The sequence below is a fragment of the Acomys russatus genome, chromosome 26 (assembly GCF_903995435.1).
Source record: "Acomys russatus chromosome 26, mAcoRus1.1, whole genome shotgun sequence".
Taxonomy (NCBI): Eukaryota; Metazoa; Chordata; class Mammalia; order Rodentia; family Muridae; genus Acomys; species Acomys russatus.
The window spans coordinates 9,493,658-9,512,884 of record NC_067162.1 but is presented as its reverse complement, the minus strand read 5'-3'; the positions used below and the strand labels follow the sequence as shown (position 1 = coordinate 9,512,884).

The following is a 19,227-nucleotide window of genomic DNA, read 5'->3' as shown; positions in this document are numbered from 1 at the left end:
GTCTGGCTGAAGCTTGTACCAAAAGCAGCTGTGCTGCGGGTTCAGCTGCTTCTACATACACGGTCTTGGCCACTGCTCATTTTGCACAAAGCTAGACAGATGAAGGATGCCATGGAGACCCGCTGTGGTCTGGGCAGAGCAGAGGGCACAGCTCTTACCGGGTTGCGTCGGAGGCGCTGGAAGGAGAGAAGCGGCAAGAAGGTCATGGGAGTGAGGATGCAGGGTCTCGAGATGGCCTAGTGAGAGGCAAAGGCCTCCGGATGCTGCCTAGGAATGGAGGTATGGGCCTGGAAAGGCTGTCAGGAATCACCCGCTGGTGTGATCACCTAAGCGAGGAGAGGGTGGGCACATGACTTGCCCAAAGTCACAGGAGTAACCGGAGGCCACACCAGGAACAAGGCTCAGTTTCCTATCTTGGAATGTAGTCATCACCTCACCTTTCCCGTTAGGATTCTGTGACTTCCTGAGCCCCTGTGTCTGAACTGTTCAAGCTAAATCCTTATCTCATCCAAAAGGCATCCCCCGCTGTCCCCGCCTTCTCACTCTTTGAGCGAAGGACCTTTGGCACGATTTGACAATTGAAATGCAAACAGAAATGCCATCTCGTTTATACCTGGCGCCCTTGGGACACTCAGGGAGCCCTGGCCTGCCTGTATGTTTCCCAGCCAGCACAAGCAGGGCTGCTGGCTTCCTGCTTGCTCAGGGTGGCAGTTTGCAACCCTGACCCTAAGCCCTGTCCCAGCTTGCTCTGATAACAGCTGCTGAAACAGGACGAGTATCAGAAGCGAGACAGCATTGTGAGGAATTAATCAAATTAGAGATGGTTGCTGTCCACCCGGCAGCTCGGAGCATCTGGGACAAAAATCCCAGCAACAAATGAGTTTCATCTGCCTGTGCAGTGTCTCCTGGAAGCCAGGTTTCCTCTGGGCGGGTCACGTGTGTTGGATCTAAGAGCAGTGCTTCAAGGGGCAATCTGCGGTTGCAACCGAGATTACTTTTCTCTTGGACTCTTTGTGAGTCTGCAGACTTTCAATTTTCCCTGTCAGAGGCACCAGACACACAAGGCAGGAAAAACCCTGGCAGTCTGGCCCCGAGTGGACTTTCAGAGATTGGCAAGTGTTTTTAATTGAGGAGGAATGCTGTCATGGAAAGCCCCGTGGATTGAGGACTTGACAGCCTCCGTCTGGGTGCACTAACCGATCAAGCATGCACTGGCTGCAAGACTCTCTGCTCTATGCCACAGCTGTGCCTCTGCTGAGACTGTCCCTGAGCAGGAAAGCCGGGTCGGGGCATGGGGGGACTTGGGGGGATGGGAATGGGGGTGGGGATGGGCAGGGGCTGATGCAGCTCCGGGGACCTGACACACGTGGAGACATGGAAACTTAACTGGTTCGTCGTCTCCAGCCCCAAAGACTTCATTTTGCACAAAAGTAGTCCACTGTGGCTTGCCAGTTTCCTGGAGAAAACCTGGCAGTGGGGTCACTCATCTGAGGTGAGCTGCCTGATTGTTTAGTGTGCCACAGTGGAATGTGCATGCAAATTAAGGTGTTCTTCTTGCCTGGGAAAATGTAGATTTTATGGCCACTGAGGGAAATCATCTCATGGCATATTAATCCATAGCTGAGGACAGCTACTCTGACATTTTTTGTTTTTAATTTTACTGCCAGGCAGAAATGCAGCATATCTGAAATATGGCGTGGTGTTCATACCAACATTCTCTTCTCCTAAGGTGACTGCATTCCCAGAGTTCAAGGTCAGGTTCCCTGGGGAAGTCCATATTACATTCCCCTCTCTTGTGTTTATGCCCAGGTTGAGATCAGAGCAGGCCCTGGGGCATTTACAGAGCCCATATTAAAAGTCATCCATCAAGTGATCGTTTTAAAAAAATAAAATAAAATCATGGGACTTCAAAAATGGAAGTGAAGGTCACCTCTGATCTGAGTAGGAAACAAATCAAAACACATTTCAGCATGAAGAATCCCCAGAGAGTGCCTGTTGAGTCCCTGCCACAAGAGACAGAGTCACTTCGGAGCTACACATATGCCTCCGAACAAACTCTTTGGATGTTTTGTCCATTATTAGTTTGAGGCATGTGCCTCTGGAGGATCCAGGCTGGTCCCCATGACAGTTGCTAGAGATGATGTGTCACAATCACTTTACTGAAATTCCTGTGTTAGCAATGGTTTTCACCTTGTGAGTACATTTTGAAAAGTATGCATGGCACACACATGTGTGCATGCAAATACACACACATGGTGTGAGTGTGTGTGTATCTATTTCATATCAAAGGACTTATATATCTCAAAAAATTTTGTTTTTGTTTTTGTTTTTTCAAGACAGGGTTTCTCTGTGTAGCCTTGGCTGTCCTGGACTCATTACATAGACCAGGCTGGCCTCGAACTCACAGCAATCTGTCTGCCTCTGCTCCACCTGCCTCTGCCTCTTGAGTGCTGAGATTAAAGGCATACACCACCATGCCCGGCTCAAAGTTTTTTTTTTTTAAGAACAATTTCACAGTTCATATCAGCTAAATATGCAGTTTTCAGATAAAGAGTATTAACAGACCCAGACATTAATTCTTCTGTGTTTGTCTGAGACCCATCCATCCTGCCTCTTGAATTTCTCTTGAGAAAGACTGGGGAGATCATCTGGTGGGTAAAATGCTTTCTGTGCACAATGAGGGCCTGAGGTTGAGCTCATGTAAAAAGCTGGACACAGTAGCATACTTTGGGAACCCTAATGCTCCTGTGGAAAGGTAGGAAGGAGACACAGCATTCCTGAAGCTTATTGGACAGCTGGCTTGTCACACACAGAGAAACTAACAGAGAAACCCTGCCTCAAACAAAACAGAAGGAGACTGCAGACATCTGATGTCCCTTGGCCTCTATAAGCACACCATGTCACATGTGTATTCACACCCTGTCCCAAAGTGGCCCCTGGAAGAATGAGGAGACCATAAGAAATACTTGTTCCCACCAACTCTGGGGTAAACAGGATGCAGAGACCCGAGAGAGTAATCGACACAGAGCCTTCTCTTGTGAGGTCCAGAGATTAGAATGGAAAGCACCCAGAAGAAAACCAATTTTTTATTTTGATTTGAGTTTGAGACTCTTAGTTGTTACCTAAGAGGAAATAGACAGCCCTTGGTCCAGCTGGGACCCTCACCCAGGGGTAGGAGTAGGGTAGGGCAGTATATTTATGTGGTATATTTTATTCATCAATAAAACAAAAATAAAAATATGTCATGCAGATGTCACCTACCATGCGTATTTAATGGATCAAGGCTGATAGGAAGTTAGCAAGGGACATTTTCCTGAGGAAACCCATTACACTTGGCCACTTTCCACTTGCTTCTATCCTCTCACATGGATTGCCTCCTCTGCAAGGCCTGAAGAGCAGCGCTCCTGGTCAAGCCACCATGCATTTCTCAGACTGCTCATCTCCATCCTTCTCCCCTTGGGCTGGCTGTGTGGCGGGATGTGGCAGGATGTGGCGGCCTGTGGTGGGATGTGGCGGGAATGTGGCGGGATGTGGCAGGCTGTGGCAGGTTGTGGTGGGATGTGGCGGGATGTGGCAGGCTGTGGTGGGATGTGACAGGATGTGGCAGGATGTGGCAGGCTGTGGTGGGATGTGGCAGGCTGTGGTGGGATGTGGCAGGATGTGGCAGGCTGTGGCGGGCTGTGGTGGGATGTGGTGGGATGTAGCGGGAACGTGGCGGGATGTGGCAGGCTGTGGCAGGTTGTGGTGGGATGTGGCGGGATGTGGCAGGCTGTGGTGGGATGTGACAGGATGTGGCAGGATGTGGCAGGCTGTGGTGGGATGTGGCAGGCTGTGGTGGGAAGTGACAGGATATGGCGGCATGTGGTGGGATGTGGCAGGATGTGGCAGGATGTGGCAGGTGGATCATGATCCTCGCGCAGCATCTTTAGGCAGCTCTTTATCACAGGCCTTTGGAGTGCTTTAGTAGGGAAGGAAGGAAGCAGACTGTGGAGTCAACAACCCTCTTGAAAACTTAAAGGAAGGTTCCAGAGTTTCCTGAGAAGATGCCAACTGGAGCTTAGGGGATTTGGGACAGCGCGATAGTCTCCCTCAGCGTCAATCTCTAGGTTCTCTCTGGAGTCTCCAATCACACGGGGATGACTGTTTAGCTGTGTTTCCCTTTGTTCCTAAGACACCCTTTTCCCTCAGTGGAAGCAAACCCAACTATCTGCAGCCAGTGCTTGGTTTGGCATGAGCAGGCCTGCCTGTAGAGAGCAGTGAGGGGGCGTAGAAACGCACCCACAGGCCTTGAAATAAGGTCGAGGAGAAAGAACGTGATATGGACTGCTGTGTTAAGATCCCTCCTCTCTCTCTATCTCTCTCTCTCTCTCTCACACACACACATACATATACATACATACACACATACACACACACACAAACCCGTACACATGCACGCACATACACACACAAACACACACACACACACAAACACACACACATACACATACACACACAAACACACACACATACACATACACACATACACACACAAACACACACACACATACACATATACACACACATACACACATACACACACACAAACACACACACACATACACACACACACACACGCACACACACACACACACACACACACACGTGTTCAGGAGCCTGAGTAGATAAAGGAGCTCACCTCCTTCTCGATGCCTGGATTGCAAGCCAGGCACTTCGTGAAATGCTTTGCTTTCCTTTCCCCTTTTTATGGGAGCTGAAGAGGGTCCCTCAGTGCCAGAATTCCATCTTCAGTGGCAATCTACCTACATCTCCCTGCTGCGAGCGCTGACAGGACCGACATGCGCTGGACCGACTGCAGCACACCAGCTCTGTCCACCGAGGAGATGAGCAGGACATAGGAACGACAGTTGGAACCGAGCAAAGTCCGGAATTTTTTAGGAGATCTGAAGTGGCAAGAACCACTTCATTAACTACGATAAATGAGAAGTGAGCAAGCAAGGGTGTGTTCCCTGACTCTGTCCGCTGCCCCTTTCGCCCGCCCCTCCCCCACCCCACCCTGTACATCCTCTGAGAATAAGTAAAAGAGCCAGGAGCTTGGTTTGAATTCCAGATGTACCTGTCACAAGTGTATGGCTTTGGTCAATTCCTTTCATCACTCAGGACCTCTACATTTGCATCAGTGAAAGGGCCATAAAAATAACGTTTACCTCACGAGACTGTTGGGAGCAACTGTATGAAACGGGCTTCAAAAGGTGTTGGCCGGTGCCTGTTGCTACACCTTTATTCATTGCTACTAACTTGTCATTTTCTGTAACTTCCTGGTGTGTGCAGATGTAGGGACAGAGATGATGGTTTGATAGCAGGGTCTTCATTTGGTGGCTTGTGATTCATAGCACTGTGTGCCCATCTGCATTCTTTTTCTTGTTGTGCTGGGGATTGAACTTGGGGCCATACCGTGGCCCTCCTCCACACTGAGCCCAAAGCATCAGACAGCATCAGAACACTGCTGCAAATGATGCTGGTGAGAGCTGAAATCATCATGCGTTTAGTGGCAGATTTATGTCTCTTCACTTACTGATTTGTTTGAAGAGGGCACTAGAAAATTAGAAAATCTTTATTGATAATTCTTCCCTTAAAACATCTAGCGTGTCAGTTTGCTTGTCCATTTTTGTTAAATCCAAATTAAAAAAAATCAAAAGTAGATGGCTTGGGAAATATTTTATAGGCAACATCCAGTTTCTTTGCTAAGAAAGGAATCTTTCCCAGCGCGTCCATACTGTCTGTCTGTGTTCTGCCTCCCCACCCTGCACCCCACCCCCCACCCCGCACATTTGATCCCACTTGCTACTTTGCTTCACCTTTCCAAAGCTTGCTTCTAGAACTACATGGGATTTTTTCCCTTCTGCTATGAACAGAAGGTCCCTGCTTCAAGCCTACATTGAAAACTAGTGAGAATTGTGTGATTTTGGTTTCTTTGAAAAATGAGGAAATATTATGGGAATATGTTTTTATTTTAGTCCCAGGTGTGGGATATGGGCCTGCTTCATGGCAGCTGACTACTATTTGCCTTGTGCTGTGGCAGGGGCGTGGTTTTGCTGGTTGCAGAAAGTTTCTGTGATTGTGTGATGTTTGGAATTCTGGGAGCTTTTTAGAGGCTTTATAAATGCTAGAGTCTGGCTGGTTGGTGGTTGGCTGCTGTTGGTTGTGGGTTGTCAAGTAGTCGGGTGTAAAGAAATGAAAAGAAGAAATTAGACATCCTGCCAGTGAAGACCAAACTTGCCCTAAGGAACTTGGTGCCCCTAATCAGCAAGAACTAGTTCCTTTTTTTCTCTCTTATCTAGTGTTAGGAGATTGAAAGGGAAGAAGTAAAGGGGTGGAGATTAGTGGAAGAGAGAAAGAAGAACCCACAGCACAACAAAACACTGGCTACAGAACACTTTCACCTCACAGCATTCAATAAACATCTACCAATGGCCTTGCTTTGACCTGCACACTCCAATTCTATTTTATCCAAAGAGCTGGAGGGTTATGCATCACATGGCTAGAAACTGTAATTTTCTATTTTGTTTTGGATAGATTTTAGGCCATAGTGTATTTATATCAATTTCATTTTGGGTGGCATTTAACCACTTCAAATGAAAACACCTTTTCAGTTGTCACCTGGACTTTACTGAGTCTATGAGAAGCATACAAACAATTTTGAACCACAGAGTCCAATACATGATATGTTGTCTTTGGTCAATTCAATCATCCTACTGCAAGAAGAATGACCCACTTTTTACTTTGTTTTTCTTGTGGGCTTGCATGGTTTTGGGCTGCTGGTAACTTTTTATCAGACCTTCCTATGTTCTTCAATAAGCCCATTAGCCCAATGGTGAGAGCAGGTGCTTAATAATAGAAACATCACAAGACTCCACTTGCGTATTGCAGAGAGAACTTACTGCTGACCTGGGTCACACATTCACTCCTCTGGTCTGTAGCCTCCATGTGGCCAAAATTAGAAGCATATTCTGATTTAAAAAAAAAAAAAAAAAAAAAGGAACAACACCAGATGGTGGCAGCACACACCTTTAATCCCAGCATTTGGAGGCAGAGGCAGGAGGATCTCTGAGTTCAAGGCCAGCCTGGTCTAGATAGCAAGTTCCAGGACTTGTGTAGCTGGGGCTACACAAAGAAACCCTGTGTCAATAAACAAACAAACAAACAAACAAACCAACAAACACAAAGTCAAACCAGGCAGTGGTGGCACACACCTTTAATCGTAGCACTTGGGAGGCAGAGGCAGGTCTCTGTGAACGCGACATCAGTCTGGTTTACAGAGTGAGGTCCAGGACAGCCAGGGCTGCTACACAAAGAAACTCTGTCTCAAAAGACCAACCAAACAAAACAACAAAATAAAATAAAAAACCAACCAACCAACCAACCAACGAAGCCAACAACACCCGCAAACAAACAAACAAGAACAAGAACAAATAAACCTCAAGGGTCTCCTTTACTTTGCTGATCGCATTCCTGTCTGTGAGCCGCAGTATGGCAAACCACTTGTCACACGGGACTGCTGAGCATGTCTAGTGTGTCTAGCCTAAATCACAACACACAGAAAGGACGGACTGCATTCCGCATTCTGAGGACCGATTGCAAGCTAAAAGAATGTCAAGTATTTTGCCTCTATTTGGTTAAACAAAGTGTATTATTCAAGTGAGCATTACCCAGCTACATTTTTCTCTACTATAGTACTAGACAATTCACATCCCTTGCATGGCTTCCAAGACATCATATGTGACAGTACTGTGAAAACAGAAGGGATCAAATCAATCTTTAAGGAATCTCAAGTGTCTACGGCTCAATGTTTCAATTTGAGATTAAAAACACACACACACACACACACACACACACACACACACACACACACACACACACCAATGACGCCAGTGCGGTACATAACACTACTTTTTTCTCACGTTACTTCTGTGGAAGTTCTGTGGGAATCCTACAGTTAGAATGCTCAGCAGTTAGCATCTGTGGTGTTGCCTTCATGCCATCAGAAAACAGCGTGACATGATGGGCTGGTGAGATGGCTCGCCTGGCAGAGAGCTTGCCACCAAGCCTGACAACCTGAGCTTGATCCCTCAAACCCTCATGGTGAAAGGACCAACTCTGTACTTTCTCCTGTGACCTCCACATGTGTGCAGTGACACACAAGCACACCCCACCACCCCAAGAATGTATGCAAACAAAGAAAAAGAAAATAGAGCATATTAATAAAAGTAACTATTTCTGGATTGGCGGTAACCCACCTGAGGTCTCTTTGAAAATTTTTTTTTTATCTTTCAGTCTTCCAATAATTAATAGTTAATGAGAAAATACTAGTCTCAGCCCAATTTTATAGATTCTATGAAAATCAGGAATATGTAAAAAAGAGGTTGACTTCAATGGAAAAAGCCATGATGATTTAATTTGCCTTTCTACCTTTCCATAGCGAATACGTTGCTTCTATCAAGAGAAAGAAATACACTTTATTCAAAACTACATTATCCACCCACTCTTTTAACTTTGAACTTAGTTAATCTGTATGCTGATATTCTTAGAACTCCCAAGGCTTTTTATCTCTTACTGTATCTGACTAAACGGTAGGTACTTCAGATTTTAGCTTCAAACTCAGCACTCACACGGATATTTAAATATTTTTATGCCAATTCCCAGCAAACAGCACAGGACCTAGTGACTGTCCGTGTAGGAGGAGCAGGATAGCCAGGTAGCATCTAAAAATGCCCATCTGAAGCAATGTCATAACCCATAGAACACACTTGCAGACCGAGCTTGATGGTGGCAGATATTTGAGGCTAGCTTAGGCAACATAACAGGAGCCTGTCCCTTAATGAAAGAAAATAACTAAAATAAAGACGTGCCATGTGCAAGTGAGTCTCCGGCAATTGGAAAGCTGCACACAGATCAGGCAGGCTTCTGCAGACGCAGGTGCATTCAATACCCTCCCACGCACAACACACACAGTGTGGGTGGTGGCTTCGTGTCCGACATTCCTTTCTCTTACCTGTGCCCTGACGTCAGAAGGCAGGCTGGCCTTCTTGGGCCTCAGGGAAGGCGTGGCGGAAAGTTTAGGCAGCTGTTCGCATTGCATCCGCAGCCAGGAAGCAATGAGCAGTGAACTGGAGTGCTCAGTTCTCTGCTTCCTTTTTATTCAGTCGAAGACCCCAGCCCTTAGCACGATGCCATCCATAGTTAAAGGGTTCTCCCACATCAATTAACTTAATCTAGACAGGTCTTTAACAGGCAGTCCCAGAGGCTAACCTAATCTATACCTTCACAGGCTTGCTTAGGGGCTTGTCTTCTAGATAATTCTAAATGCTGTCAAGCTGACAGTATCAACCATCACACAAAGAGACATTACATTTGTCCTCCAATCCCCTTGAGGTAATAAGCCTGTGGGTGATGGCCCCTTGGAACACAGTACTTACTGTTAGTTGTAAAGATGGCTTCTCCCTCCTGAGGGGTAGGATCTGGGTCCTGGACCACCTGCAGGGCCCCCACTGTCCGTACAGCAGGATCCAGAGTGACAGAGCTTTCATTTACAGTGGTGTCACTGGCTCCTGTGATCTGATTGGTCGGTGGGCCTCCTAGAGAGCCCTCAAAATCAATGGGCAAGTCGTCCATGCAGTCAGCGTTGGGCTGAGGGGAACAAAAATGACAAAAAAGATCCATTTTAGAGCACGGCCTCATTTTAGAGACGCAACATCTGCAGCCTAAATATTTTGTCTGAGTGTAAAATTGAGCTCATTGTTTCCCCTGTTGTGTTTGTAAGCCGCTTTATTTAAAAACTGTTTACATAGTTTCCATTGTCATAAAAAGATCTTCACAAATTTTCTTTCCAAAGGTTCCTTTTAGATACAAGGATAAAGAGTTTCAAAAAAACAAAACAAAAAACAAAACAAAACAAAAAAAACCCCTCTATATTTAAATAGCTAGTTAGGAGGAATGCATGGTCTTTATTTATAATGATAAAACTGGGACTTTCTTTTATATAGAGAGTTTATTTCCCCACAGAGGATGGAGCCGGCAGCCTGCTAATTATTGTCAGCCTCATGCATTGTTTCCAAACATGATATGAAAGTAGGAAGGAGAAGAGTCTTAATCATTGGGAATTATACAGCGATGATACATGCATTCACACACGCGCATGCGCGCGCGCACACACACACACACACACACACGCACACACACACATGCACACACGCCTGCACACAGGATAAGGCTACTTTTTAAAAACCACAAGCCAAAAACCAACTGTAGAAAACCATTTCTATATATTTAACATAGTTCTGGTCACATACTAGACAAATCCTTTACTCCCCTTCTTCTTCTGTTGTGGCTCTGTCTCTTTTCTTGTGACAGGCTCCTGCCTCCAGTATGTAGTCTTGGCTGCCTGGAACTTGTTATACAGCTTTTTCTGTCTGGAGGTTTGTTTGTCTTGTATGTTAATTTCTTTGTCACGAAGGATGATAACTCCATGATTTCTAGCTCTTGGAGTCTGCGGAGCATGACAGCTAAGGCCGAGTGAAGAGAACCCCAGGTGTGCACTGAATAGGACCACAATGCTAGTGTTATATTCACAGGATATTATAAGTCCTGTAAGTCACGAGCATGTGGGGAGCACTGAGGAGATCTGCCGTGCGGTGTGGGGGCTGTCGTTTGAGCATCACACTTGCACTTGCGACTGTCATCTCGGAGCGGCCACTCTCCCACAATTCCTCAAAGCCAGCTCGTGTCTTTTCTCTGCTCTCTTGTTCCTCTGCTTTTGCTGTCTCTGTCAGAAGTGAGCCAACGTAGCAACACCCAACTTGTCACAAGGCAGTTCATAGAATGGCCAGTTAGTTCACTGTTGACTAAAGTTGTTGAGTTGGATTTGGGATGGGAACAGCCATTCTGATCAACATTTTTCTCCCCACTATCAGTCTCTCTTTTCTCCCTTGTGCTCTGTCCCCAGAGGTTCCTATGGAACAGCACCAACAACCACAACACTACAGTGACACCAGCCTCAATGGCCACACCAATCACAGAGTCAACAACCACGAGATCTACAAGAGCCACATCGCCGTCACCAACCACGCCTACTCCTCCATCCACAGTACCACCAACAGTTACAACATCAACCACCACAAGGATAGCTACGACAACGCCTATAGAAACGCCACCATCAGCAAACACAACCACCATCACCACAAGCACAGTGAATTGACCACAACAGGGGCCTGCGTCCTCTTCTGTGTAAGGTACAGGGTATATGAGCCTACATGAGAAGACACAGCATGCTGCCTAGGCCAGCTTCTTACTCTGCTCTCACCGTCAGCCTCTGGAAAGAGAGCACACACATGTGCTCTCAGCTCAGTGTGTCATCATATACTGTCCCTCTGCTCAGGATGACATTTGCCCACCACCCTCCTGCTCCCCATCCTAAGGTTTCAAACTGACCCCTGGTGATTGCTAGCCTCTCTTCATTCCCAACAGTGTCACCGTTTCTAAGGCGAGCTCCCTCTGAGGTAGTGGTCGTTGGTCCCGTGGTGCCTTGGGTTTGGTGGTCATTTGTCAGTGTGATGTTCTCACGCCACTGTTCACAGGTGTGACACTGAGCAGTGCCCACACTGTCTTGGCTCTGCTTCCTAGGCCTCCACATCACACCACAACAGTTAGATGCTCAAATATTGATTTGAGTCTTTTATGAGAATCTCAGATTTTCCATTCTCAAAACTTGGGCATATTAGAATCTTGCCAACATCAATGTCAGGAGGATTTGAGAAAACACTTTAAGAACTATAAAGTTCTGCGAAAAATTGGGGTATGCTATGTAAAGGTGTTTATTAAACAAAACATTTAAGGGCAGGGTGTTGGATGGAAGACATTTCTCTAGGGGCTGTCAGTGTGACTCACTCTCACAAACAGCCCAATGTATGAGTGTGTAACAACGGCTTGTGCGATCTTTGAAATTGTGACCCTGTTTTTTTTTTTTCCCATGCCCCAGCTTTGGCAGAACATACTTTAATAAAGTTCTTACTCTATGGGTCGGGAGAAAGGATAAACTTGGCTCTATTCTTCACAGAGAAGAGGGAACAGAGATACTTATTGGAATGGTCAATGGTGGTAGGTGTGCCAGCTTTGGCTTGGAGGTAGGAGATAATAAATTAGCCTTCCAGATGTGTATTTATATCTAATCTACATAGATACTCACATATTTTTCTATCTTTTGAAAAAAGCCAAGACCATACTGCTTAAAGACCATAGCCAAGGCTCTCTGCTAACAAACTTTGTCTAGGCACTGGAATTAAGGTAGCTTGGGGGAAACTCCTCAGACAAATCAGTGGCTAACAAACAGTGAGAAGCCGGTGGCTGCACTAGCGACACAGGGTTTTCTGTTCAACGGTGGTGAGAGTCCTGTTCACATCTGGAGAAACAATGAGGTAGGAGGTGTTTCCCGGCCTCTGACACCTGGATTTTATGACACTTGGGAGGAAAATTCAGGAAAAACCATTGTTCTGAAAGGAAGACCTGCAGCAGATGTGTAGATGGGGGCTAAAGCACTGCAGTGTAGGCCAAGGACACAAAACTTCTGGAAATAATAAAGCCTTCCATTGCAGGTCACTGGATACGTGTATGGAGTTCTCAGAAATTAAAAAAATATTACTTCTTTCATCTCCATTTAATATTTCTTTTTACAAATGTTAGGGGGAAGTATGCATCACTATGAGGGTCTCATCAACCATGAGATCTGCTCTCACTGTTTAAACCTGTTGTGGGGCAGTACAAAGAAAAAAAAAGTTGTCTCCAGCTCTTGGACTTTGGCCCATGCTTTTTTGTTGCTTACCACAGCTGGTGCATGTGCACTGAGCTAAAAAGAACAAAAATGCAAACACATACAGTACCACCTGCATTTGAATAATCTAGTGGGTCAAAGTCCCAACTAAGTTACTCGTGGGTTGACACTCTTCCAAGGAGAATCGGGTGTAATTCATAAGTCTGATTTTGAAAAGACCCTGAAGAGCTCCGGCTCTACAAAAGTGAGGAGCTTAGTCGGCGACAAAGAGGTGAAGGACCAACTGGTACCAGTGTGCAGCTATGGGCTCTTCCTGATGCTCCCTAAATAAGACATCCCTAGTCCAGTGTGGTGGTGCATACCTGTAGTCTCAGGAATTCTTGGGAATCTGAGGCAGGAGGATCACAAGTTTGAGACAAGCCTGGATTACTTAGGGAGAGCCTGTCTGAACAGGACAATACTAAACTAAACTAAACTAAACTAAACTAAACTAAACTAAACTAAACTAAACTAACTAACGCAACCTAACCTAACCTAAACTAAACTAAACTAGAGTATAGGGAAAAACTAAGACTATTTCTTAAACGTTCTTAAACACATGTTAGTATTTTAATGTTTCTTAATTAACACAGCCGTGCAGTGTGGTCCATGCAGAGTTTAAAAATGCAACCAATTATTGCACAGCACTCCCCGATAACAACATGATGGAATGGAACCAAATCCTAAGCTCCTCTCAGATCCTGGATCTGTCTTCACCAGGACAACAGAGCTCCGGGAGCCAGAAGGGCAGCCATACGTTTTGATGCTTCTGCTGCACAGTGCACGTGTGTCACTCTTCACAGGGACGGCTTGTTCTGTGGGGGTGAGTATGGATGTGTCATGTTCTTCAGCTGGCTTTTCAAAATCTTTGGCAAAGCCCAAGGATGCTACCAATGTTTATCTTTCTGGGAGTTGAGTGTGCTGAGTCAAATCTTACACAGATTTGTTAGGAATCAGAGTTTCAGCCAGAGTGTCCAACTGCTAAAAATTAAAACGTAATTTAGTTTGGAGGTAAGCCAAAAGGGCCACACACTATTTCTATTTTAGAAACAATTAACATCAATATTTGGAAATTCAATTAGAAGTAGCTTCTGGAGAAATTATACTTCCATGGGAAAAAAAATTGAAATCAGATATTCAGCACAAAATTTAAGTACAGAGGGAAGGATTCTTTCCATTCTTGTCTTGACCTAAGGGAGCAGAACTGACAAGAAGGCTGTGAAAGTGTCCCGAGTAATAAGGAGTATATGAAGTCATGCACATGCATATTTGCATATATGCATTTGTACAATGCACTTATGCAAGCACATGTGTGAGTACATATATGTAAGCTCACAATGCACACATGAAAGAACATACATGCCTATGTCAGCACATGCACATACACATACAAGCTCACGCATGCATGCACATAAGGGCACATACACATGTTCATGTGAGCACATGCATGTGTTCATGCATGTGAGAGACAAGGAGTTAGACAGATTCCCTTGTAGGCAAATGGCTAGAAAAAGGTGTCAGAGCTAGGTAATAAGTGGTGAATCTCCAAAACGGCCAGCTTCTTTCTCCTGCGTTGTCCCCTCATCTTCCTTTGTACCTCATGGATTTGGTGGTCTGGCTTGTTTCTGGTTTTCACTGGCCCAGAGAAAGCTACGCCCAGCAGAGGGTGTCTCACAAGCTCCCAGGTGTGGTGTTTACTGTATGCAATCCTAGGTAAGGCTTTCCTTGGAGCATCTTCCTGATGGTTTCTGTCTTCCACCAGCAGCCCCTGGCCCACTGCCCTCCTGGCTGACTGGCTGGCCATATCAGGACATCAAGCACACACCAGTTGCAGACCAATCAACTATCTTGTCTGTCTTCAAACTGACCAACCCTAACGTATGGGAGGAAGACTCTTCAGAGACTTTAAAAGCCCAGCTCACAGGGAAAGACTGCAGTGTAGTTTTTTCAGGCCCCTGCCTCCTGCTATGCAGTCTTTTTCTCTGAGTTTGCTGTGTGCGTGTGTTTCTTCACCATCAACAAATGCCTTCCTTCAACAGCTAATCCTGTCCGTGCCACTTGAGTTTTCTCTGCTGCCACCCCTCCTGCTTCACATACCTCCTGTCTCTTGAGTCTTCAACTGGCTGAGAAAACAAACCCAATCAAGACCCACAAGACACACATGCACATGCACTCATTCGGTTGTACACACATACACATGCAAACGCACCCATGCATCCATGCAGGCGCACGTGTGCGTGCAACACACACACACACACACACACACACACACTTTCAAGAAAACATGTACACTTTCCTTTCTTCCTTAAAATAGTCAGTGACAGCCGGAAATGTGAAAGGCACAGTCACCAGTGTCTAGTAGATACACATTTCCTCTCATGCTTGACATTCATGGTGATTGGTTTGATCCTTGAAAGCACCGCACGTGCACAACTCTGGGCTGAACGTCTAGTACAATGTGCCTAAAATCTAGCTCAAAGCTCCAGTCTCTTGAGTGGCTTTGTGTTTGGTAAATCAACTGCCATTGAGGCAGCTGGCCCAGGGCAGCCAAGGCAGCCACAGCTGGTCCAGGGGCACATCGTCCAACAGAGCCCTCTGATATTCCTACTTAGCCCTTTGACATGTGATCTGGCCCTCATCCTTTAATAACGTTCTGGACCATTTGCATCCTCTTTATGCTTTATTGTAATGGAGTGGCAACAGGCAGGTGGCAGCAAGGTGGGGGTGAGGCGTGGGCAGGGCTGAGCTGGAGTGGCATCAGGCAGGTGGCAGCAAGGTGGGGGTGGGATGTGGCCAGGGTTGGGCTGGAGTGGCATCAGGCAGGTGGCAGCAAGGTGGGGGTGGGGCATGGGCAGGGTTGAGCTGGAGTGGCATCAGGCAGGTGGCAGCAAGGTGGGGTGGGGCGTGGGCAGGGTTGAGCTGGAGTGGCATCAGGCAAGTGGCAGCAAGGTGGAGGTGGGACGTGGCCAGGGTTGAGCTGGAGTGGCATCAGGCATGTGGCAGCAAGGTTGGGGTGGAGTGTGGGCAGGGTTGAGCTGGAGTGGCATCAGACAGGTGGCAGCAAGGTGGAGGTAGGGCGTGTCCAGGACTGAGCTGGAGTGGCATCAGGCAGGTGGCAGCCAGGTGGGGGTGGGGCATGGGGCATCAGGCAGCAAGGTGGCTCCTTTCAGACAATGCCAATGTTTTCTTCCGCATACACTTCTTGGATTTGGTAGCCTGGCTTGTTTCCTGTCCTCATAGGCCCAGGGAGGACAACACCTAGCAGCTGGTATCTCATTAGTTACTACTTGTGGTGTTCACTTAATGCAGTCCTGGAAAAGGCTTTCCCTGGGACATCCAGCCAGCTGGCGGAATGAGAAGCCGCTTGATGGCAGTGCTGGGCTTATGTGGCTCTGACTCTGACTTCCTCTGTGCTCAGAGTCTCCAGAGATGTGAGTTTAGCAGATGCTTTGAGCTGCACTCCTGGTCTTAGACCTCTGCTCCCACTGGGTGGGGGGGGGGTGGGGGGGGGGAGGCAGGGTACAGGGTAAGTTCTCCCTGAATGCTCGGGAACCCGAAGGAAGCAAGCACCCGAGACGTGGAGATCTCCTTGTGGACAAAGTAGGCGTGATAACCAAAGAGGCCATTAGTGTCCAACTGACCCATTGGACCGCTTCTGGTGTCTCACCCACTTCTGAAGAGATGCCTGTGAGGCACGCAAGCAGCACCTTCCTCGGCTCACAGACACATGGTGGCCATGGTGTGATCAGCCTGAGCAGGGCAAGGGGAGGGAAGGTTCAGCCACAGAGTTCCTTGGCTGAGGACAACAAGAGGGCGTGGGAAAATCCAGGTAAGGGGACTGTCTTCCTGCTTTGGGGGCAATGTGAAAAGACAGACACGACAAGGCTCCAGGCTGTGCTGTGCTTACCGGGATCCCTAGGGCCTTAAGAATGTTCATCTTGCACATGGGGCAGGTGCGATGGTCTAGAAGCCAGGGGTCAACACAGGACTTGTGGAAAAGGTGCCTGGAATGAGAACCGCACACCTTAGTAACTGAGGCAGCCCTCGACCGTTACAGCCCATTGACCTGTCCGAGGTCCCTCAACCGCTGAGGGGCAGAGCTAGGACTCCCGCACCAAAGTATTTCCTTGTGCAGATTGACCTCAAATCTTCCTGATTCGCAAGAGCACCCCATGAGGTCTGCAACAGACTCTTCCAGGGTTTTGTTTTGTTTTTAAGGTGGAAGCTGTGGAAACAGAGATCTCTCCCCTTCCTCAGCGGCAAGAGAACAGGGCGGAAGGTCCCCTGCACACGATGACTTATAAAGGCTTATGTCTCCTTCCTCCACCTAAAAGTTTCTTTGCCACAATCAGAAGATATCTGCAAAGTAAGGGCTGATGCCCATTAGTATTTGGGCACCAAACGCAGAAGGGCAGAGGAGCCCCTGGAAACAACAGAAAACACAAAGGTCAGTTTAAGCTGCTCTGGTGGCCTGTTGGTTGTCAAGTCAGAAGACGCAAAGGACCGTGGCTTCACTGTGGGTGACATAACTGTCTGTACACAGCTCTGTGCTCAACTGCCCTGTCCGTATCAAATGCCAGGTGCTGTAAGGCCTCGTCAGCCTGCCAGGAGAAAGGTATGTGAAGACAACATCCTATCTAAATGTCCAACCTGGCTGAGGAGCCAGCGTAGAGACTCCAATGGGCCATTTGCATCAGAAACTTCTGCACCCAAAAGACTCCCCATGGGCAGATGTTAAGACTTCCCACCTGGGTCAAGAACAGCCAGAACTTTCTGCTTTTGGTAGGAAGGTCCGTTTAGAACACCCCACCCCTGCCTGGATCTTTTCAGTTCCATAAAAAAAAAAAAAAAAAAAAAAGTGCACCGTCTAACTGGAGAGGTTCATGAAGAAGAATGCAAATACGGAGCGTGCCCGAGGATGATTAAGCAGTCTGTGGGCTAGGACCAGGGCTGAGAGCTCAGTTGATAATGTTTTTGTTGTGCAAGCTACATTCCCCAGGCGTGTGTCAAAAGCCAGGTGCCCCTGCTCATCACCCTGGCAGTCACCAGTGAGGCAGAAACAAGTGGATTGCTCCAGCTCACTGGCCAGCAAGATTAGCCTGAAAAAATGGTGACCACCTCCCCCCCCCCCCCCCCCCCCGGTTTCAGTGAGAAATCTTGTCTCAAAAAAAAAAAACCCAAGGTAGACAGCACATGAGGCATGACGTTCGTGGTTGACCTTATACCTTCACATCACTCACGCATACATGAACATGCATGGCCCTGCAATGAAAGGCCGGGAAGGAGCAGACTGGGGCTTCGAAGAACAGTAGTACTGAGACCACACGGTCCTCTTTCCAACTCACTGTTCAGGACACTCTGCAGTTCAGGACACCCCTGGGAACTTGATTTCATGCATCCGTTCATTGTTTTCATGGGGGAATACATTGCCAGCACTTGTGTTCAATACTTAGGATTAGCACAGAGAATGTTGGTGATTGGGGTTCCTCTTCTAAGACTGAGGCTGACGAAATAAATATCTTGAAAGAAAGGAGTACCCAGAATTTGGGGTGGGGGCTTCCAGCTGGAAGATTGATCAGCGGTTAAGTGCAGTGAAGCCCTGAGGAACCGGCAGGGCTGGGAGCTGAGTGGTAGTCACCCACACATGACGGGGAGGGAAGAATGTTCTGGCAGATGAAGGATATGGGCAAAATGGCTCTTGGAACAGCCTGCACTGGGAAGCGGGCCAGTCACACTGTAGCACTGTGAGGAAGACAGATCTCTCCATAGCTTCCGTGGTTAGCAGAAGAGGCTGTCTGATACCCAAACCAGGTGAAGCTGTTCCCCACCCCTCCCCGAAAGTCACGTTGACCCCTTGGTTCAGAATCCATATTGAGACGGGCTCTTGTTTAAACCCCTTAAGCATCTTGTGTTGCCCCTGGAAGAAGCTGACCATTTTGGTCCCTTGGACTATTCCTGGGTGGCACATCTGTGATGTGTTTTTGACGCCTATGTGGGAGATCTGATGGCAGCAGGACCCACTGTTAGCCCTTCCTAACACGTAGACAAGTTGATTCGTGTCCTCAGCCATCCGTGAAACGGGGATCTGTCTACTCAAGCGTGAGAGGCTCAACCCAAGTCTCCACAGAGGCCAGCATTTACTTCTCACCCTGTCATCCCACGGGTCTTCTTAGCGATGTTCTGCCGCCTGGTTGTTCAGCCAGCCCTGGCCCAGGACTTGCTGTGAAGATGTCAGTAGAGGATCTTCTGATCTAGGTGGCTCTTACCCCAAGCACCTGAAGGCTCTCAGCAAAGCTGAGTTTTCCCAGAGAAGATATCCTGCCTTGGAACTTGAAGTATCAAGTCCTGTCTAAAAGTGTGCATCC

General features: G+C 47.3%; 1 protein-coding gene across 2 annotated transcripts in view; it reads right to left on the bottom strand.

The window, feature by feature from the left end:
- The window catches only part of Rnf150 (ring finger protein 150), a 281,952-nt gene that overhangs the window by 94,140 nt on the left and 168,585 nt on the right, over positions 1-19,227 (bottom strand). For both annotated transcript variants that reach the window (XM_051168523.1, XM_051168522.1), the window contains exons 5-6: positions 16,770-16,866; positions 9,477-9,687 (exon numbers count right to left, since the gene is read on the bottom strand). In XM_051168523.1, the coding sequence (XP_051024480.1) occupies positions 9,477-9,687; positions 16,770-16,866 (308 nt within the window). The remainder of the gene's footprint in view (positions 1-9,476; positions 9,688-16,769; positions 16,867-19,227) is intronic.